The 22,185-nt window shown below is 42.5% G+C and overlaps 3 protein-coding genes across 3 annotated transcripts; 2 read left to right on the top strand and 1 right to left on the bottom strand.

The window, feature by feature from the left end:
- The first annotated feature begins 856 nt into the window (after positions 1-856).
- LOC136423373 (UDP-glucuronosyltransferase 2C1-like) lies at positions 857-4,727 on the top strand. The gene is made up of 4 exons (XM_066411508.1): positions 857-1,874; positions 2,296-2,515; positions 3,075-3,294; positions 4,401-4,727. Exons 1-4 carry the CDS (start codon positions 1,005-1,007, stop codon positions 4,681-4,683), a joined length of 1,593 nt encoding a protein of 530 aa, XP_066267605.1. The 5' UTR covers positions 857-1,004; the 3' UTR covers positions 4,684-4,727.
- A 2,166-nt stretch (positions 4,728-6,893) lies between these two features.
- On the top strand, positions 6,894-7,920 carry LOC136423374 (complement C1q tumor necrosis factor-related protein 4-like). The gene is made up of 4 exons (XM_066411509.1): positions 6,894-6,923; positions 7,194-7,357; positions 7,542-7,608; positions 7,741-7,920. Exons 1-4 carry the CDS (start codon positions 6,894-6,896, stop codon positions 7,918-7,920), a joined length of 441 nt encoding a protein of 146 aa, XP_066267606.1.
- Positions 7,921-8,611: 691 nt separating this feature from the next.
- On the bottom strand, positions 8,612-21,674 carry LOC136423375 (uncharacterized). The gene is made up of 17 exons (XM_066411510.1): positions 21,641-21,674; positions 21,098-21,326; positions 20,268-20,380; positions 19,413-19,604; positions 18,882-18,998; positions 17,603-17,864; positions 17,126-17,277; positions 16,667-16,888; positions 16,204-16,392; positions 15,452-15,564; positions 15,310-15,354; positions 15,065-15,178; positions 14,471-14,490; positions 13,947-14,134; positions 12,886-13,227; positions 12,337-12,469; positions 8,612-12,034 (listed from the first exon to the last, which is right to left on the bottom strand). The coding sequence occupies exons 1-17, from the start codon at positions 21,672-21,674 to the stop codon at positions 11,638-11,640; spliced, it is 2,862 nt and encodes a 953-aa protein (XP_066267607.1). The 3' UTR covers positions 8,612-11,637.
- Between the last annotated feature and the right edge of the window lie 511 nt (positions 21,675-22,185).

A 22,185-nucleotide genomic window follows, 5' to 3' on the forward strand; every position in this document is an offset into this window, starting at 1 on the left:
TCTACTGTGATTCAAACATTTTTCGCCAGGCGTCGCTTTTAGAAGAAGAGCTGCTCTCTAGTCCAGTTCTGCGGCCTCACCTGCACTGTACGTTTCTAAGCGATACGTATAAACATCACCTACATGGTTACTTCTGCTTAGTTACAGGTTTGCGTAGCAAAACCTTTGTTGGAGCCGTTGGCATGTATGGTGGCCGCCATCTTGAATTGTGATGGCCGCCATCTTGAATTGTGACGTCGCAGGGCCGCCATACCATTTTATTGGGAGGGGTGTTTTGGGGGGTCGCTAGCGTTCTCTCTATTTTTAACAAATCGGCACACAACTATCACACATTCAACTCAAATGAAAATTCAATACCAATTCATATCATACTTACTGAATACGTAGTTTACGTCATTTATAATTAGACTGGAGTAGCATTGATATTATTATGTAGCCTCTTCGTCAGGCCCCAAAGCCGGCAATATGACCTTTGCGCCTTTAGGGATCTTTTCACACGGTCCTTAATCTCAGCTAAACAAACAATATGATGGTGAAACAGTTCTGACCAGAGTTTTGCACAAGATGAAATGCAAGACCTTTACAAGCGCAAACTTGGAAAGCTATTTTGGGTTTATTCGACACCCTTGTTGTGCTACAGGCAAACGGAGATAAAATCAAACCACCCAGAAGAAACTGGGATTAGACGTAAAAACGAACCAAAGCCGTATATCTGCTTGGAGATGGAACAATGGGAACACATGAAAACGTCACACACGATTGCCGGCAGATCGTTGTGTACATAACCTGCTTACTCTGGCTGTCTATCTAGTCTCATGTTGGCCTCATGCAAACAACAGGTGCCTCATTAAGTCCGCTGTGATTGGCCGAAACGTACGTAGTGTACAAGTAATTGCCAATCAGCACTCTGCTCGTTAACGTAATCCACAGCTTATTGCTTTGAGCTTCCATCACTTATACGAGCATTCGTCGAAGTCAGGAAAGTACCGAGCTTGCTTAGCGACATGAGGGGTAAACTTCAGTGCTCGGTCATTCTGCTCGTAGTCCTATGTCTTCTGACAAGCCACAGGAACAGTGCAGAGAATGTTCTGATGTTCCATATGCCAAGTTTCTACAGCCATTGGTTGATCTTTGCAGAAATCGGCCAAGCATTAGTGGACAAGGGTCATAGCATCACTGTAGTTCTTCCCAAAGATCTTGAAGAGACAAGACGGACAGAGAGGCCTGATTTTTCGTTTGAGAGCTTTCAAGACAACGGAACGGGGGCACGAATCAATGAACTTATAGAATACTACTTGTCAATGGCTGGGCAGGCGTCTCAATCTGTTTTCCATACCTTGGAAGCAGGTATCGATATGACCGGGACGATGACCAAACACTGTGACCTACTTCTGAGGGACAGTACCCTGGTGAGTCGCCTGAGGGCGCAACAGTACAGCGTAGCTATTACTGACCCCCTCTACCCCTGTGGGGCTCTGATGGCAGCTCATATAGACGTCGGGCTTCCCAATATCGCCGTCATGCGTTATGATCTTTACTTTCAGGACGTCAAAGCTACGGGTGTACCCCTCCCCCTGTCCTACGTAGCGTCAGTCGAAACGGATTTTACCGATCAAATGACTTTTCTACAGAGACTTCAAAACGTTGGCCTTTACAGTATTACTCACGTAGCGAGACGCTGGATGGCGAGTAGCGTGTATGACGGTGTGGCCCGTGAGTTCCTTGGGGAGGGAGAGACTACACTGGGCGTTATGTCCCGTACGACGTTGTGGCTGTATCAAACCGACCTCGTGCTGGATTTCCCCCGCCCCACCATGCCCGACATGGTCCAGGTCGGCGGACTGAACGTCCGTGAGGCCGCGCCGCTTCCCGAGGTGAGTCCGTCGACCCTAGCTGGTCCGCTTCCCGAGGGTTGTTACACTGACTCGTTTGAAAGCGGACCAAAGCTGTACAAAGGCATACTTTGACTTTAACACAAATAACATATGTGATCTATGGCAGGTGAAGCATTAACAGACACCAATTATGCAAAAGAGGACCTAATTTGCATAAGTGATGCGAAAGAGTCATAAATCATCTTAATGGTAAGTGATAGCATCAGGCATTTTCATGGAGGTATGAGGTTACCGAACTCTTGTTTCGCAAGAGGTATGTTCAACATGGAGTTGGGCATTTGCTACTGACTGACTGACTGAGTGAGTGAGTGAGAAAGTGACGTTAACGTTGATACAAGGCGTCATTTGACATTCTGATCCTCTTTTGGCTTGTGTTTGGCTAACTGCTTTATCCATCTAGGACCTGGAAGCGTTCATGCAGTCTTCCGGAGAGGACGGAGTGGCTGTTGTCAGTTTCGGGACGGTGGTGCAGAATATGTCACCGGAACAGCTAGAAGTCTTCACCACGGCCTTGGCCCGACTCCGACAGAAGGTGGTGTGGCGGTACGTGGGAGAGAAGCCGCCCGGTCTGGGCAACAACACCAAGCTGATGAAGTGGCTGCCTCAGAACGACCTGCTCGGTACGGCACGCATTCTAGATCGCGCACATTCGATAGTGCACGGCTTCAATTCCATTACGACGAATCGATAAAGCAACAACAACAACAAAAGTCTGGATGCTATCCTATTCAGTTTACCTGGGCCCCCAAGCTTACTCTCTTATATATTTAAAGAGGGCGCAAGTATGGGAGCCACTGTATACCAAATAGGATGACACCCAAGCTGCAAGAAAATGGCAACGAACCAGAAAATTAGAATCAACCAATCAAAAGGTTGCTTGCACATGACGTCACAGCCGCCACGTTGGTCGGCTAAACCTGGAAATGCTAGACCTATAAATTTGCACGTGTATGTGTTTTTTTTTACAGTTACGCGTCTGTCATTACACATTTACCTGTCAAATTTACCTTTTAGGTTTAACCATCCAGCATGGCGGACAATCCCTACGTCATAGTCACGTGAGCGCAAACAATCTATAAGCCAGCTTGTTTTTGAAAAGATATAATCCATGGAAGATCATTCAATATTGCGAATGTCTGTTCTGATAACATTCTTTCTGATTGGATCAATTTGACACAGGCCATCCGAAGACCAAAGTCTTTATAAACCATGCTGGTTATAACGGCGTGTGCGAGGCGCTGTACCATGGGGTGCCCATGGTTTGTCTGCCGCAGTTCGGGGACCATCCCGGTAACGCCGCCCAGGTGGTGGCCAGAGGGCTGGGGGTGAAGCTAGACATTGGTACGGTGACCACGGACCAGCTGTACCAGGCCATTCTTCGTGTTCTCTACAACAACAGGTACTACTGGTTAGCATGGCAGCTCTGTGTTAAGATACCAGGTACATTTTTGTTAGTGTGGAAAGTGTTCAGCACTAAGAACAGTGTTGTTAGTGTGTAAAGTGTTCAGCACCAGGGACAACGCTGTTATTATGGAAAGTGTTCAGCACCAGGGACAATGTTGTTAGTGTGGAAAGTGTTCAGCACCAGGGACAGTGTTGTTGGTGTGGAAAGTGTTCAGCACCAGGGACAGTGTTGGTAGTGTGGAAAGTGTTCAGCACCAAGGACAGTGTTGTTAGTGCGGAAAGTGTTCAGCACCAGGGACAGTGTTGTTGGTGTGGAAAGTGTTCAGCACCAGGGACAGTGTTGGTAGTGTGGAAAGTGTTCAGCACCAGGGACAGTGTTGGTAGTGTGGAAAGTGTTCAGCACCCGTGGCAGTGTTATTAGTGTGCAAAGTGTTCAGTACCAAGGACAGTGTTGTTAGTGTGGAAAGTGTTCAGCACCAGGGACAGTGTTGTTAGTTTTGGAAGTATTCAGCACCAGGTACAGTGTTGTTAGTGTGGAAAGTGTTGAGTACCAGGGTCAGTTTTGTTGGCGTGGGAGTGTTGAGCACCAGGGACAGTGTTGTTAGTGTGGAATGTGATCAGCACCAAGGACAGTGTTGTTAGTGTGGGACGTGTTCAGCACCAGGGACAGTGTTGTTAGTGTGGGACGTGTTCAGCACCAGGGACAGTGTTATTGGTGTGGAAAGTGTTCAGCACCAGGTACAGTGTTATTGGTGTGGAAAGTGTTCAGCACCAGGGACAGTGTTGTTAGTGTGGAAAGAGTTCAGCACCAGGGACAGTGTTGTTAGTATGTAAAGTGTCCAGCACCAGGGACATAATTGTCAATTTGAGACATGTTCAGTATCAGGGACTGTTATATAAGTGTGGAAAGTGAACAGCACCAAGGACAGTGATGTTCGTATATAGTCCCAGGGACAGTAATGTTACTTTGTTAAGTGTTTAGCACCAGGGACATAATTGTTAGTGTGGAAAGTGTCCAGCACCAGGGACATAATCGTTAGTATGAGGGGTGTTCTGCTTTGAGTGTGGGTGCCTCTATACCTATGTTCTGCCTTTCCGCAGCTACCGGGAGACTGCAGCCCGCCTGTCCCGCCTGCACCGTGACCAGCCCCAGTCACCCATGGAGCGGGCCGTCTGGTGGATAGAACACGTCATCAAACATGGCCGACTGCCCCATCTCCGCGCACGCGCCGTGGAGCTGCCCTTCTACCAGTACTACCTACTCGACGTGGTGGCGTTCCTATTGGCTGTCTGTACAGCTGTACTAGGGGCCGTGTGGTGCAGTTGTTCTTTCATGTGTAGAAAGTGTTGTTGTAAAAGTGACCGAAAGCTCAAGTCACAGTAGGTCTAGAAGGTTACGATAAATAAACATTTCTCTGACTGTCACAAGCACACGATTTGTCTTTGAGAAAATGTCTGCTTTATTTTGCTAACTATCTCTGATGGGGCAGAAACGAGGGAGACGGGGCTAGACAGAGAGAGGGGAAGGGAGAGAAAATGAGAGAGAAAGAGAAAGAGAGAGCGCGCTAGAGAGAGACAGAGAGAAAGGCGACAAGCGAAGAATCTAACTGAGCAAACAAGCTGAGTTTATGTAAACAAGCAAGCTTAACACGTGCATGTCATGTATATGTATGGTATGTTTACCGAGGGCTCGTATCCATTAATATCCACAAGATGACAATAAATGTATTAAGAGCACATTCCAATCTATCGTAATCATTCACGATCTAAGATTTTAATTTTCATCCAGATATACGAGTGTAAAAACAGGTGGACACTAGACGTACGTAGTATATAACATTCTGAGACGGTGTTTTGACAAAAGCGTCCTGTCGGCACTACCAATAAAATTCTTCAATACGACGCTGACAAATAAAATCTTGAACTTTTTACAGTTTTGTGGCTGGTGGAATTTGTTTTTGAAAACTTGAGTCTCGATACAGGCGTAGAATTTAAGGTCAAGAACACAATTTAAGACGGGAATTACAATAAAGGCCATATGGGCCACTAGGGAAAACACTTTCATAAGGCTTTACTACATGTAACCAATCAGTATATATATAACAAAGCAGTAGGCTGTGACTAGAGGAAATATTTCTTCATCACTTCTGCCTACGGAGGGTGAGTTCAAAACTTCCCCGTTTTCATGTCTGGGTTTTCGTTCTTTGATGCTTTTCTTGTTAAGAATACATTCTAGTGAAGTTTAAGAATGATAAACCTCCATAGTAAACATAACGTAACGCTACATCATATATTTAGCTCTGTTGTTTCTGTCTTCATTGTATCTTATTGTACTTAAATTTGTGCCGTATCATTTTTTCACCTTCACTGTAATTACATAGAAGCACTACGCGTTATATTGATATTCAGTAGCTGTTTGTCTTGACTGGTTGGTGATCAGGATAACTTATTCTTTCTTGGAGGTGTTAGAAAGAAAAGTGTTATAATATTCTGAAAGCTCTGAATTTACATAATGTTTAGTTTTTTTCTGAAGAAGTATATATTATACGGTTTCTGACCCGCCCAGATGTGTATACGCTGTCATAAGCCCCGTTCTTAATTATGACCACCGAATGAACTTTAGTGTTTCCAAAGTCACCTTCAACCAATGGCTGCAGTGTGCACAACGTCAGCAACACTTCTTAGAAAGAATTTGAAGAAAAAAAGGTTTTAATCAATTTTGACTGCTAAACTAAGGTATCCCAGACTCCGAATAGGTCACTGCCTGGTAAAATGGTAGAAATTGGCCAAATAGACAGATAACCCGGCAGAGTTAACCGGCCTGGGAGTACAGTATAACCTTGGTTGCATACCGTACTCCCAGACCGGCTATTAAACTCATCTGGCACGTTTTCTAGCTGTCTATTTAGGTCTATTCGGCCAATCTTCATTTTTATTTTTCAAACGACCTATGGAGTCTGGTAGGAAACTAGCCCAACATAAATACTAGTAACAGTTCTCCGTGCTGTTAACAGTTCCTTCTACAGATACAACAATGGCCGTGTGGACGCTCGCAGTTCTTCTCACCGTTTTGCAAGGAAGGTCGTGGAGTTCTATAGGTTATAGATGGCTTTGAAATGAGCTTCCGGAGTAAAAAAGCATCATTAACATGTGTAGCTACTTTGTTTCAAGGGTAGCGTTTACAGGAGTACACCGCAACAGTAGTCTCGCCAGATTAGCTATGCTTGCGATGGGGAGAACATTTGTCACCATAGTATTTCATTTGCAGGGTTTCATTTCGGAGAGGAATGATAGCCATCCCCCTGACTGCTTCTCCTGGCCAACGTTTCCTCTTTTTGCCGAATTCTACAATCCGTACCCCCGTAGGAACTAGTCAATCGCAATAGTGCGGCATCCTTGTGTGATCTGTGTACTTTGGATTTACAACCCCGGGTTCTGTAGTAGGCAAAAGAAAAACAAGTTTTTTTCTGAACTCGTTGATTTGTTAGGAATCACAGCATCCCAATATTGAATATCGTACATGTTGTTCACTAAAGGAATCTGTCCTCCCCTTTCCCAGTGACACCAGGGAACGTTGGCTGCCCCATGCCCACGATGGATCCCACACTACAAACATATTCCCGTGTAAGTTACAACTTTATGATTTTTCCTCGTGTGTCATTATCAGTCACTAGAAATCATGTCATTGTCATTGTAAAAGAAACACAACACTGCTAGTACTACTGGCCGTTGTAAGGCAATGTTCATTATGGAATCACAGTATAAAAATATGAATGAGTTCAAAGTATGAGGTTCTTAAAAAAGGCAATGACTGTGCACTTACACTTTAATGGGACACGCTTTACCTTGACCTTTCACCTGTTGCATCAAAATAGATGTTTTCATGATTTTCAGGTTGCCTTCACCCTGACCCGTTCCACCGGTCTGGGCCCGGTGTCTAGTACAGCTGACCTGACCGTGACCTTTGACCATGTGCTGACTGACGTTGGCGGAAGCTTTCCTGACGTCACCAACCTCTCCGTCTTCAACTGTCAACATCCGGGTGTCTATCTGTTTAGGTAGACTAGCTGGATCTTTTTTCCCGACTTCGTTTGTTTCTTTTCTTTTTTTCATCCTTTTTTCTATTTTTGTTTAAATTTCTGAATGTTTTTAACAAAACTAAATACGTTATTCATAGGAAATAAATGATGACATGAGTTGCGTGTGTATGAGCTAACGTTACCTTTTCTTGTATTTTTCAAGCTTCTCGGCACTGGCAAAGCTAGAAAACAATGCCTTTGTCAAGCTGATGAAAAATGGTGAATTTCAGGTAATCATAACAAGACAAATCTGATCATTTTCTGTGATAGATATCAATAACAAATAATCACTTCCATGCTTGTGGTGTGTGGACATTTGTGGTGGGTAATTTAAGCTTTACACGACTTAAATATTTTTTCAGCTTGCCATGTGGGCGCCCGGTATTCCCCGTAATTCTGGCAGCGGGTCAAACACAGCAGTGCTGGAGTTGGAGCAAGGTCACCGAGTCTGGCTGGCTATCGGGAGTCCTAACACATATGCCATACACAGTAACAGTAGCCGCTATATCAGCTTCACAGGGGTTCTGTTGTACTCCACCTAAATGGTGTTGTACAGTAGCCTGTAGTCTAGCCTTGTTTGCTTTGGTGCTCTCCCAACGATCGCTACTATATATACGGTAGTCTCTACCAGACTAACCGCGCCGGCTATAGGGAGAACATTTGCCGGGGGGCTTTGGCCATGGAGGGTTTCATTCGCAGGCTATTGGACCCTCTCTCCGTAGCCGACTCCCTTTATACATTTCACTTCATTTGGCCAATTTCTACTATTTCCTTAGCGATCCGCAAAGCCTGGTAGAGGCTAACTATACGGCGATCCAAAGCTATCAAGGCTGGACTCCAGGCTAGTTATACCTGTCAGACTCCTACAACTTATCCAAAGGCAGAATTTACTCAGTTATGACATAACTGATAGAGGAATGGACTCTGCTGCACCCCAGTTCATCTTCAGAATATCAAATATAACATGCTGAATCTGAACTAAAGACAAATTCTTATATAGCACAGCTAATTCTAAAAGTATGTATTGAGTATGTTATAGTTGGCCAAAAATTCAGTTTGTGTTACTTCCGAGTTGTACACAGTAATCTATGGCTGAAATAAAAGTCAGAGTTCTGTTGACAGTGGTGATCATGATTACCAGTTCCGACAGCATTGGAAAGCTTCTAGTGGCATTGTTTGAAAACAGACATTGGAGGATATTGATTACACAACGATATACATGTACAACACACAGAATTTTCCAAAGATTTTATTAAAAATTCTAGGCAGGCATCAATCTAATATATGTTCAAACAACATGCAAGAAGGTATTTTGATACAATTCGTCAAAGGGAGACCACAAAATATAAGTGTTTTGCATTTAACACAAATATTGAGCCTAAAGAAACTACATCTAAATTTCTTACATTGTTATGCGACCTCATTACCTTCGCGATAAAAGCTAATTTTTCGGTTCCGTTCGTTCTTGGGTGGTTGGTTGTGTTTGCAAACAGCATAACTGGAGCTTGTTAAAGTATCTGTATGGTATTCGGTGTGACATGCGGGCCAGCTGATGTAAGGGTCGGACTATGTAGAAAATTGCTTTGACTATGTTCTTTGCAAATATTCAATACGGTCATGAACAACGTTAACAGCTCTAAATGCTTCTAACGTAACATAACCAATTTACGTCCGATTTATTCAAAACGTATTTATCTTAAAACCGCACGGACAGAGCCAAATGTTAAACCCATGGTCAGAAATATCAGCTCTTCTAAAAAGAAAATGCATGGTCTGTAAGTTTTTCTCCGCCTATTTAACGCCGTGCGAACATGTATTTATACTTAGGTATATGATGAAGAATTGTGCTAGGGTACCCCATTATCGTCCACCTCGGTCTTTTCCCTTCTAGCGCTATGCTTGAAAAACATAGACCAGAAAAAATGCACAGTAATTGTCAAAAGTAGTCTGCAGACAAATGATAGTAAAATCACTATGTCTGTCCGGCCACTTGCTTAACGCGATGGAAAAAAAAAACAATGTTTATTTTATATTCCCCCCACATGCGCGGCACGTGGCGTTCACGTGGTAAACGCATGGCCATTATGTTTTGCTGTGCAAAAATTTAAAGAGATGGCTAAGGATCATACTTATGATTTTTTTTATTGCTCATGAGAACAGCCTTTGGCATAATACACCGTGACATGTGGACATGAGCCAAACCGGACGTAAATAGGTTCTGCGCGTAAATAGGTCATGTTACGTTAAATTGAACAAAATCATTGTCTCATGTCTGTATCAATTTTTCAGTGACAACTTGTGAACGGATGGATTTCATTCATCCTTTGATTAACGTTATAATTAATTAGTTATGTATCACTAAATGAATGGAAAAACAAGGTATCATGTAATAATAATATGGTAATCACACACATACAGTATCCGATTATGGTAGTTGCACACAGTCTAACATTAGATCGCGACAATACATTTACATTCCGCGAACTACCCTAAGGCCACAATGACTTGACTTCATGGATAGCATCCTCACGCGCATCATGAATTCACACACGCAGGTTAATAACAAAATGAAAAGGAAAGTATGTCCCTTTGTAGACATGTTATGTCGCATCCTAGCAGGTTTGCTTCCAATTTTATTTATACGTAATTATTTGCTACTGATAAAATCTCATTTTTCATAGTGAGCCAATGACTGAAATGTTGCAATTTGTATTTTTTTCGTCCTGATATTGCCATTGATTTGGGTGACATCTAAAATATTGAATTAATGTACTTGATTTGAATTTGTAGAAGTCTGTTACATAGTTTTTGTAGGTAGGACACTACAGTGTGTAGAAAAGTTGATTTTTTACACCGTCTTCTGGCCACATACCTCCAGAATACTATAAATGCAGAAATGTTCGCGGTGGTTTTATGTTCGCGATTTTCGCGGTGAACTCTTCAGCGCGAACTTAAAACAACCGTGAAACTTTTTGCCCACCTATGATATGACTGTGGCGCTACTATTGTTTCAAACGCGAACTTAAAGCCACCACGAACACTCCATTTTCTCCCTACCGCGAAATAAAACCATGCATTTACAATACTATATTTTGTGACTCATTCATCCAAAATGTCAACATTTTTTGTCTGGCCCATCTTTTCCCCGCCCCCTCTCATCAGTTTCAAGTGTCTGGAGGATGCCATTCATGAAATCAAGTCATCATAGCAAACATGTACAAAATATTTGTACAAAAGTATTGCATATTCATTAAAAAGGTTGTAAAACATTGTGCATGGTTCCGATGCTCCAAAGGCTTGTCACACAAAATAGATTAAACTTCTTAGACGAGCCAAAATAGCTAGACATCCAGGTAATAAGATAAGCCAAAAATCGATAATGGAGCTTCACTGTATAGAGGACTACTCTGTATGGCGGACTACCTCGGCCGATTTCTACTATTTTCCCAGCGACAGGACGGGGCCTGGTAGAGGCTAGAAAATAGTTACTCAAGCAACTAGTACTGGATAAAATGTTGAAACAGTCAGACGTTTTAGACAGCATCCGCTGTCTTTCGTCAGTCTATTTCAAAATCTTATCCAGTTGCTTTAATAATTATTTTGGCTTATCTTATTCCCTGGATGTATCACCTTAATCAACGCAATTTCTTAGACGGTAGTCCAGAATACAGACCACAGAGACGAAATGCTTCTGGAAGATTCTAGAGAGCACATGCAGAGGATACAGCATCTGAAATGATCAAGTACGATATAGAGTCAAGCAAAACAATGGTCAGTACGAAAGACCTAACCACAGTAAAGAAAAGAAAGCTGATCATGTGGTGCGGCCACATGTCACAGTATGCGCGGTCACCAAGACTAGCCGCCAAAATAATCACGCAAGTTACAGCACAGAAAAGAAGAAAGAGGGATAGACAATGGAAAAGATGAGAGTATAATATGAGAGAATGGACAGGCATGGCACTAAGTGAAACACTAAGAACGGAAAACAAAGAAGAGTGGAGACAACTGGTTGTCAGATCGTCTGTAACCCAACGTTCAAATAGTCAGACTTCGGGTTAGATGAGATGATGATGATTCTAGCCGTGGCGACTGTTGCAGGGTTTACTTTTACTTGCTGCCTTGTATATAGCCCGTATATAGCAAGTAAGTAAAAGTAAGCCATGTAACAGTCGCTACGGCTAATGATGAGTCCAACTTTGTGACCACGCATGGATAAATGAATCGCATGTATGGGATTGGAAACGTGACAAAACGGTTTACCACTTGAGGTTGGTATTGCTTGACTCTCCCAAATACATGGTCATGGGCACGGCTGCCGCGATACTAACGATGTACATGACAAGACAAAGCCTGTCCAGCACCTGAGCCAGCAGGGTGTAGTCGGACACCACCTCCTCGTTCCTAATGGCCTTGGTCAGCTCCTCTGTCTGGTTGTTAACCGCCCTGGTCAACTCCTTCACAATGGAGGTCAGCTTGCGAAGGCGGGAGGAACCGGTGGTCTCGTCCAGACCTGTTGGAGGCGGTTTGGGCTGCCCGGCCCTCACTTTGTCACCGCCGAAGACCGCCGCCATGTCATCGCCTTGAAAGGCGTAGTTGGTCATCTCGATGGCACTTGCACCCTTCACCTTCGTCAGGTCTCCCAACAGCATCATCCTGGATAACAAACATAAACAAAATGATGTCAAAGCTTCTCACTTATGTCCATATGAATGCATAGTCATTTATTGAGTCTTACGTGGAGAGCTTAATTTTCAGATGATTTTATGTTGGATAAGATGAACTGAGAGAATGCTGGTGATTTTTTTATTAGAAGAATAAAGCAAAACTAATATGAAACTTTTTAGAAAAATATAATTTCAAAGAATCTGCAGATGAAGTGACGCATCAGACCATTGTGTGTTATAGTATACACAGATATCATGGAAGCCAAAAATGTCGAAACAAATAGTAGGTACTTTGAAATGTAGCGGAGGAAAATTATCTGAGCCAACGGGGGCAGGCTTCCCTCCCGGTCGTGAAGAATGATGATGCCCATGGTGAAGAAGAGGAACAACCCCATCAGACCCATGCACACGATGATCAGCGAAGCTGTAACATAGTACATGGTAAACAGTTACCAGGATGCTTAAGGATTCATTTGAAAGCAGCCTTTAGTTAAAACTATATTGAACAAATGGTTTTGAAAACATCACAGTCATATCAGTCATTATTTCGGTGCTCAAAATCCTACAATGCCCTTCCACATCACATCAGATCATTTTCGCCTTTCTCATTCAAAATACTCATCAAAGACAGACTGAAAACGGACACAAACATATCCTTACAGAACTGGTAGCAAATTGAAATTGATGTTGTAAATATGTATATATTGTGTAATGTTATGTGTATGTTTTCCAATGTAATGTGTATGTTATGAGACACCAGGAAGAATAGTACACAAGTGTACTTCACTAATGGAGGTCTTTTTACCAAGAAACCAAGAAACCAAATCTAATTTCACTCACCGAAAAAAGGTAAAAACCCCTTGACAGGAAGTACTTCTGTCACAAATACAAGAGACACGACCATGGAGAGTAGAATGGTCACTCCAAACGAGATCCGGTCTCCCCTGTCTAATGGCATGAAGAAGGTGATGGTCATCAACACAACGAGGATGACGCAGGGCCCAACTGTAGTGGCAATGTGGAACAGGGGGATCCTCTCCAGACGAACAGCAAAGCACGCTTCCCTGTTGTCTTTCGCGAAGGTCTTGTCTTTACGGTACCACTCACCCTCCGTTGTTGCGTTAGAAGAGGAGTTGCACGGATTGTATCCTATGCCTGATGCACGCCTCCCCCCTTGGCATTCTATGTTCAACACATCATTATAGAAATCGTCAATTATATCTATTGCAATCAATTAGCAAGACAATATGTACCATGTATTGAAAACATGTTATTGGATCAAAGGTTTAAAATAGCGCAGTTTGATCTACTATTCAAGCAAAATACTATAGTTACAAAATCTCGTCTCCTGCTATCTAACTACGTTTCAACTATACTACAGTTAGTTGAAATATATTTTTTCCCTGATGTTTCTACTCTTTGTCCTGTCAAATCTTCAAATCGATTCATCTCTGTCAACCAAATGACCTGAAATTTAGCACAAGGGCAGATTGGGCAAATAGCTAATTTCTTATTCTTTATTTATGGCTTTAGAATGTTTTTTTTTAAATTGTCAGACCAAAAATGTATGTTTTGGCCCTCTGTGCCCTGATATTATATCCAAATGACCTGAAATTTGGTGTAAAGATGCCTTGGACATATATTCCCATATGCATTTATTAACACTTTTGTGATGGATTATTTCAAAAATGATCAATTTGGCGAATTTTGACCAAAAATATGAATTTTTGGCCCCAGTGCTTTTTTTAAAGCAATTTTCAGACCACTTTGAAATGTAATTTTTTCGTTCCTACGTCCTGGTATTATCAGAACTTGTAATCATTGCCACACATTATACCATGTTTGCACAACATTTTAAAGAACGACAGAAATTGTCATAGACAGCAGTTAAGAAGGCTTACTAATTGTGTGATTGGTCGCTGTTGTTAAAAAGAAACAAACGTGACATTCCATGATGTCAGCCGGAAAGAGGAAGGGGTGTGCATCACACACGGTGGTGGTCAGGGTTTCCACGCCCCATTCTACCACGCCATCGTTGCTCAATCCTACCGGTACATCCCTCTGTAGTTCTTTGTAGATCGGATCAGCACTGCGAAGTAGCCAACAAGTTTTGGTTATTATCTCCATGAAAAATGGAGATATATTTTTGGGTGTGTCTTTCTGTGTGTTTGTATTTCCGGATTGTTGTCATCAGCATAACTCAAGAGCCGCAGGATGGATTACAATGATACATGTATTTGGTATGTGGGTAATTGTTGGTAAGACAAATGTCAATGTGAATTTTGGGCCATCTGGTATGTGACCTTGGTACTGCAGCAAAACTTCAATTTTTTATCTTTTGACCTGGACGTGCTATGGTCTTGATTTTTTTGTGGCATAGCTTGCGATACGTGGAAGTGTATGTGGTTAATATATGTTTGAGCACCCTAGCAGCTTGCTCTGGAACTGCAGGGGCGTTTTTGTCAAAATCTTCTAAGGAGATTAACTGAACAAAGGAACGACAGTTTGTATTTGGTATGCAGGTAGCTTAGACAGAGATGTACATAATGAAGTTCAAATTATGCAAATTGAGATTACATTTGCAGAATTAATGAGGGAAATGTCTATTTGCAGTGTTTTCATTATAGGACTCAAATATATGTGACATATGTAGTTTATGGCAGGTGGAACATTAACAGATACCAGTTATGCAAATACATTTCTAATTTTCATAATTGATGCAGAAGTGAATTTTCATAATTCATCTAAGTGATAAATGGTTCGACTGTCAATATTGTGACATGTGTAAGTTAGTTAAAGGTCTACATGACCAGGCGTATATATATATTTTGTGTTGAAATGGTGGCTTCTTGTGTTAGTACATAACATTATAGTGTACAAGACTGGAATAACGTAGAACCACGCTATGTTTGACCATTGGTTTGGTTAGTAAAAAAAATCTTTATCCATTTTTTTTCATGAGCGACATTTTAATCATGAATTTACTACTTAAAAGTGGGTTAATTAAAGAAGAGACAACATAATTTTTCTTAAGAGTCAATGTTGGAGTCCAAATTTCGTTGTCCCGAACGCTGAGTGTATCGATGTCATCGTAGTATTCCGGATCCCAACTCAGTCGGCTGTCTTGCCATGTCTACAAAAAGAACACTTAATTGTGAAGAAAATGTGGATGAAATTAGCGTCCATGGGCCAAAATGACGTCACAATAACATTCTCTTATAACTATGCCAACACGGGGCTTCTTTTATAACTGTGGCAACTTACCATATCGATGACGACAGAAGCAACAAGCTGTTCCTTCTTTTCATCCTGAAATAAAAGACACAGCATGAATCAAGATGTATTTTTGCTCCCATAATTAATGTCATAATGGAAACCAAACTTTGAAAGAGATAAAAATACTTACCAATTCTACTATTAGGTCCACAGCGCCTTTGAAGTTGATGGTGACATTCACGGGTGGCAGAGTCTCAGTGTACGTCTCCAGTAGCTCCTCTCGCAGCCTTTGCCAATGGTTTACTACAGGAGGATGTGTGTGTAAAATTCATACTGATGAAGATAATCAATGGGAGGAAACTTGTAAATTTCAGATTGATCATGACATTGTTTTGTGCCCATATGTTGTCTAAAAGAATGGATTTTTAAGATGGTGTAATAGTTCTCATTCCAGCATGGTAGATCTTGCAGAATTTACCAAACTTATTCAAAACAGCATTGCCTTTGGACGAAATAGTTTGTAGTCTTGCGGCAAGTGAAGTTGATATTTCGGCTCTGCATATTTCTTTACCATTCAAACGTTAACCTACCAATATTATTCTGCAGACGTGCAGTACTCTCCAAGCAGAGGAGTGGTTCTGGCTGGTTTTTGATGTGACTTTAGGCGTTTTTGTCGGGCTGTCTACTTTGTCCTTTTTTAAATCTGTAAACCACACAGGTTTATTAGGCATTGATCGTTCCATCTGCCGGCAGAGGTGTGGTTTAGAGAAAAAAAAACCATGACAAAGTAGACAGCCCGACAAAAACGCCTAAAAACATGTCAGAAACCAGCCGGAACCACTCCTCTGCTTAGAGAGTAGCGTGCAGCAAATACAGTTTTAGGCTTTACTAAAATTGTGTGCAATTCACCTGTTGCAAAAAGATGACGCTCTTAACAATTACCTGAGCAACTGGGCTTATCAAATTCCCATCTGCCTCCTTCGATGCACCTCACTTCCCCGTTGTACCCGGACTTAAGTGTGTACCCTTCGTTGCACGTGTAAGTCACCCTTTCTCCTACGTAGAAGACCCTCTTGTTTGGACTTCTAAGGCCATAGTTTGGAGGACCCCTGTCCCAGCAGATTTCGGCATCTGGTGCAGTAAGATGTAACAGTTAGTGGTAAGATCATCATCCAACTAGCACACTTAAAATGTATATGGTCAAAAAAGAAAATGATGAACGGTTCGGGTAAGCAAAGCATATTAATAAGTATAATTCGCAATGTTTGTCTTTAAATGTAATCAGCTGTGCATTGCATAATCAACAAAATCAACAAGAAATAAAATCATATACCTTTAAATAAGTGTTATGAAACATTTTAAGTTATGATGCGTATTTCAATCAGTATCTCCTTGCACAACTTACCACACGGAACGACGTCACAATCCTGCTGCCTATCGTCTTGGTCCAAACAAAATGGCCGGTTGAGACCGGTAGGGTTGCGACAGTAGTTGTTATCCAGGTTAGCCCAGGGGTACTTTTTCAGGTAGTAACCATCTTCCGCAGTTGTCCACTCAACACAAACTGCCCCAGTTGCAGTTTTACTCCATGTACCACGGTAGTTCATGCCATTGCCATGGTAGCAAACTGAGGAAGATAAAAGAACAAATAAGGTGATGGTATACACGTACAAAATTATGGTAAATAAATAAATAACTATATAAAAATAACGCTTCTCTGATAAGTGTCATGAATTCCGTTGGCGTGTCGAAATTAAACTAACGTTATGGTTATGACAGTTGTTAATATAAAGTGAAATGGACCGAGAATCTTAGATACTATTTCCAGTGGAAAAAAACAAACAAATGAAGTCTTTCGTTTCACCTTCTTTTCCCTTAATGGATGAATACTGATTCCAGCAACCATCTTTGGATGATGGAAACAGGTTACATGGAGGCAGCAGTTCTTTTATCCAGTCATCAGCCTCGTTGAGCACTTCCTCACACCACGAGCGGCATGGTGCCAGTTGTGTGCCACTAAGAAACATACAAGCAGATTTAGTACCGATAGGTTAAAGTTCAGCAGTTACCTTCGCCAAGAAGTTTATGTTTTACAGAGCGTGGTTCTGTGTGTGTTTGTTAGTAGACACGATGTATCTGACAAATAGAGGGGCATTGATAGATGAAGGTTATACAAATGACGACCTAATTTGCAAAATCAATAAGACTATACAGTAATTCCACATTGGTAAAGAATTGGAATTTTATACATTTGAAAGTTATGTGAAGGTGAACATGGTTGAGTATATATCACGCAAACTATAAAAACAAAACATTGCCGTAACGTTTTTTTCCAACTCACTTGCATGAGTCTGCGCTAGTTGCAGTTGGAGACGACAGGCAGGCAGTCTCGTTTCCTTCCGAGACGTTGCATCGCGGAAAAATGACCGCCGAGGCAAATTTCCTTAACTCTAGGTGGTGCTCCCCAGGGATGCTGTACGAACTGTCGAGAAGCTCCACGGCAGAGGAATTCTGGATCTCCTCAAACGTCATCTGGTCCAGCTGATTAGGTAGCATTGTCAGTCTACTGTCGAGTTGAAAACCCTCAGGCATTGGCAGGCACACTGAAAAGTTTTAAAAAGAGTAGTTTATTTCTGTGCTTACGATATTGATTGAGAAGAAGACAAGCGTTTGGAACCGTAGGTAACTGCAGCATAGAAAGGAGATAAATTAGACGATATCAGGCGTTTGTTTTGTTTGAGAAGATATATACAAGAGCCATTCAAGAGAAATGAGTATTTTTCTCAGTCTTTTGCTGATTAGACATAGCAGCAATGTTTAAAAATAAATAGGAAATGTTAAAATAAAAATATATTTGGAGATTCGGACTTAAGTCTGCAGTAGCATGAAACATCATGTTCGTGACACAACAATGATAAAAATATTACAGAACCTGTATTTCATTCTTGACTTATGTCGAATTCATGAGTTCATGAGTTCATAATGTACAGTGTACAGTCAAGCTTATCTATAGGTACCACCTGTATGACAATTTTTCCACTTTCTTCTAGTCGAGTGGTCACTTCAAACAGGCTCGACCGTGCATTTTATATTATAAAATCATGGATTCAGAAATGCTTCAACATTGTCATAACACGAGTCTTTACAAATAACGCAGGTTTACCAATCTAGTACAATCTTTATTTCTTTCACGATGATCTAACACTGCCCTCTTTGATAAGAAATACCCGGCTGGTGTTAAGCTATCAGTGCTATTTAAGTTGGAAGGATATGATGTCTACTTGGACTACAACTCTACGAGCAACTGCAAAGTGTATGCACAGCAAGACCTCTACCTGGGAGCCCAGACTGGGACAGGGCCGCTAGCGGTTTCTTCGGTGGTCCAAGACATTCAGCCCGCCCGATCTTAATCAACGCTCCGGGGAGTTGTAGCCCGGGGGGAGTAGGGCCGGTCATCTCTTGGGCTAGAACTCCACGGTGCGCTAATTATGGTTTCGGCGGGCTTGGGGCTCTGGGCCGCCGAAGGAATTGGCTAGAAGGAACCGGCGAAAAGGAACCGGCTAAAAGGCCCGATAAATAGTCTGGATCCCAGGGTACATGACCTCATGACAGTGACTCACCACAACCTTCCTCATCACTCCCGTCCGTACAGTTCATGACCCCATCACAACGATTCCACGACAGGATACATGCGCGTCCGTGTCCACAGCGGAAGTATCCTAGAGAGCAGCTGATTCCTATGTAAAAAGTTTACAAATGGAGTTCATTAGAATTTTGAAGTAATCTGATATTTGTTCTGAAGAAAACGATCATAGCATACGTACAACAATCACGCAGCGATCCACAGAGAAACACTAACCTATACTAAGTGTTAGCTGCCATATGAAATGATGAGTGATACACATAAAGAGTGTGTTTTGATAAAACAGTCTTTAACCGGGTCTAATTCTTCTACCAGGGCAGTGAAGGAACATATTCCTCGATATATGCCAAACAATGAAAGTTAGGCAAGGACGTTGACTATCTAAAGATGGGGCAAAGTCAATTTGTTTGATTCATGTCTTAAAGCTTCGAATGGGTTTAGTAACTCACTTGTATATACGGACAGTTAAACAGGAAATTTCAACCCTGACCAATGATGTTAATTTTACCTCGATGTTTACAAGTTGGTGTAGCATCACTCCATGTCCCGTTAGACTGGCAGGTTATATTGGCAGTCCCCAACAGCTGGTACCCATCCACACAGGTGTAGCTGACTGTCTGTCCTGATGCAAAGTTGTCGTTGTTATCCCTGGTCCCATTGGAAGGCATACCTGGATCCCAGCACTGGCCTGGGGTACTGCCTGAGAAACAAACGATGCAAAGTTATTAATCTCCTTCCCCACAGTTACTGTTTCATCATTTCTTCACTTTCCTCAGCAGGCCCGACTAGCTCTGCATGTTACCTGCCGCATCGGCCCTGCCTTGCCTACCAATGGGCGCTCATTCTGGCTCCTGGCGACGTTACCATCAAAATCTTTCCGCTTTTTGTGTGGCAATCAAAGGATCACTACGTTTATTTTGATTTCACCACATTCGTTTTGTTAAATTCTTAGTTAACCAATTGTATAGTTTTTGTTTCATTTTATTTATTTGTATAGGGACTCAAGGAAGAATAGTGCATATTGTATATCACTAATGGAGACCAAAATAAAACAAACAAACAAACAAACTTTGGGATTAGAACAAAATAACGGCTGTTTGTGCCAAATAAGGCTAAATCGTTAATTATTCATGAGCAACCGCCAGTTACGTCACCGGGAGCCAGAAAGAGCGCTTAGAATAGCAGGGCCGATGCGGGAGGTAACGCGTAGAGCGAGTCGGGCCTGCTGAGGAGGGTGCATTTCTTTAAATAGCATACAAATTCAGGAGACAGAGCCCCTTCCCCAAAAAAATTATACTGACAGCATTGACAGCCCACCAAATGATTACATGTATACTGTGAAAAGTGCAATCTAAGACCTTACTTATGTAGGAGAACTGGAAACCCCGACGCGTTCCATCGCCGCTAGATGTAAACCTCAGGAACATGATGTTAGATGTACTGGTGACGGGGCTGACTGACGGTTGGCCTGTTAACCTGGAGAGGAAGAAATAAACAAGGTTAGAAACGCAAAATATCATAACATTTCTCGGATTCAGGTCTGTTATTTTTTTCCATTCCGTCATCCAGAATAAATGGAAGTTTTAAGAAAGGCAGCTTGTATATCCCATAATGATTGGTCATCACAATATCCATAGTTGCACCTACCCTGGGAGTCCAGGCACCGTAATCGGAGCGCCACGGAGCACCGCACGCGCGCCCAAGCTTTCACGGCCCACCCTCCCGCTGCCCCCCGAAGACCGACCCCGCCCCACTCTCCGCTGCAAACCCAAGCTCCGCTATCCGAATTTGGGTTTGCAGCGGAGAGTGGGGCGGGGTCGGTCTTCGGGGGGGGGGGGTAGCGGGAGGGTGGGCCGTGAAAGCTTGGGCGCGCGTGCGGTGCTCCGTGGCGCTCCGATTACGGTGCCTGGACTCCCAGGGTAAGTTGCACCATAAAAAGGTGAGAGCTTTATCAGTATATGTCTTATATGATTACATGTATATGTTTAGAAAATGATACTGGAAACGCATTTACGTTTGCGTGGTTTTAATTTCGCACTAAGGGGAAAATGGTGTCTTCGCGGTGGTTTTGAGTTCGCGGCAGCGCTACAGTCACATACTGCTACACTATTGAAAAAAAATGTTCGCGGTGAAACGGTCGCCGCGAAAACCGCAAACATAAAACCACCGCGAACATTTCTGCATTTACAGTACCGTTGTAACTCTGCAGCACTATCACTGGATCCATCGTAGATGGTCAGAACGTCATGACCGTTCTCAGTGCTGAAACTGTCGAACGTAAGTCGAATGATGCTTCCTTCTGGTACAGTGATCGACCACTCGCAGTTCTCATTGTTGCCATAGTTACTGGGATAGTTCGGTGACGTCACAGGGCCTCCTGAGGGTGCCGTCAGGTTACCACAACATCCAGTCGCGCTGGTTCCTGAGGAATGAGAAATACCATCATCAGGGCAAGTAATGTCACGTCACTTTGTGAAAGGATAGCCTGGAATCCAGACCTATTATAGCTCCCGAGTCTCTCTCCGCAAATCTCCGCGGAGAGAGACTCGGGAGCTATAATAGGTCTGGATTCCAGGCTAGTGAAGGGAGGCCATGGGCCACAGACAGGTTATTGACGCAGGCGCAGAATCCCCACTTTTAGCCTATGGTTTGGTTTGGTACCCTTGGTAAAATTAGCTATAAAGGGCTTTAATTTGGGATATTTTGGAGCTGGATGTTGCAGGTAAGGGTTTTTACCTTGTGTTGTGTTGAAAAATTGACTTTCCGCCATGTTTGTGGTGTCCGTAGGTTGTAGAAGTTTGTTACCAAAAGATGTTATGTGGATTTGCTCAGTTGATGTTTATTGTGGTGCCTCCGTGTGCCCATACATAAGGCTTCCGAGCTGTTGAACTTTTTCATATTCTTGCTGTATCTATTCTCATTGTTATCATTTACCTTTTGTATAATTATTAGTGGTAGTAGTTGCATTTTAGGTTTTCCTTATATTTCTTCGTTCATTTCATTCTATGTTTTGTAAGGAGCCGGCCTTGAAGAGAAATTTCAATAGGACCGTCTGTGGCTAAAGTTTTGCGACAAACAGAGGAGACAACATAGCATAAGGTCCCTTGCCTTGGCTTCTGCACACACAGAATCAGTTACCTATGTTCATTTGTGCCCCATGACAACCCAGCGTCATGCATTGACATCATCGCCACTAATATGATCACTTCTTTTGTTCCCTACCTATCGCGGTATCAATTTGAAATATGAATAAATAATGTCGTTCTGTACAACACACTGAT

The sequence above is a fragment of the Branchiostoma lanceolatum genome, chromosome 17 (genome assembly GCF_035083965.1).
Source record: "Branchiostoma lanceolatum isolate klBraLanc5 chromosome 17, klBraLanc5.hap2, whole genome shotgun sequence".
Classification (NCBI taxonomy): domain Eukaryota; kingdom Metazoa; phylum Chordata; class Leptocardii; order Amphioxiformes; family Branchiostomatidae; genus Branchiostoma; species Branchiostoma lanceolatum.

Excerpts from the sequence above, each read along its gene's own strand:
- LOC136423375 (XM_066411510.1), bottom strand. The coding sequence starts at position 21,674 with ATGGCGGAAAGTCAATTTTTCAACACAACACAAG. Across the intron at positions 18,999-19,412 it reads ACCAACTTGTAAACATCGAG|GAATCAGCTGCTCTCTAGGA; the intron begins GTAAAATTAACA and ends CTTTTTACATAG. Across the intron at positions 15,179-15,309 it reads CTTCTGTCGTCATCGATATG|ACATGGCAAGACAGCCGACT; the intron begins GTAAGTTGCCAC and ends TTCTTTTTGTAG.
- LOC136423373 (XM_066411508.1), top strand. The coding sequence starts at position 1,005 with ATGAGGGGTAAACTTCAGTGCTCGGTCATTCTGCTCGTAGTCCTATGT. Across the intron at positions 1,875-2,295 it reads AGGCCGCGCCGCTTCCCGAG|GACCTGGAAGCGTTCATGCA; the intron begins GTGAGTCCGTCG and ends TTATCCATCTAG. Across the intron at positions 3,295-4,400 it reads CGTGTTCTCTACAACAACAG|CTACCGGGAGACTGCAGCCC; the intron begins GTACTACTGGTT and ends GCCTTTCCGCAG.
- LOC136423374 (XM_066411509.1), top strand. The coding sequence starts at position 6,894 with ATGGATCCCACACTACAAACATATTCCCGT. Across the intron at positions 6,924-7,193 it reads CACTACAAACATATTCCCGT|GTTGCCTTCACCCTGACCCG; the intron begins GTAAGTTACAAC and ends CATGATTTTCAG. Across the intron at positions 7,358-7,541 it reads CCGGGTGTCTATCTGTTTAG|CTTCTCGGCACTGGCAAAGC; the intron begins GTAGACTAGCTG and ends GTATTTTTCAAG.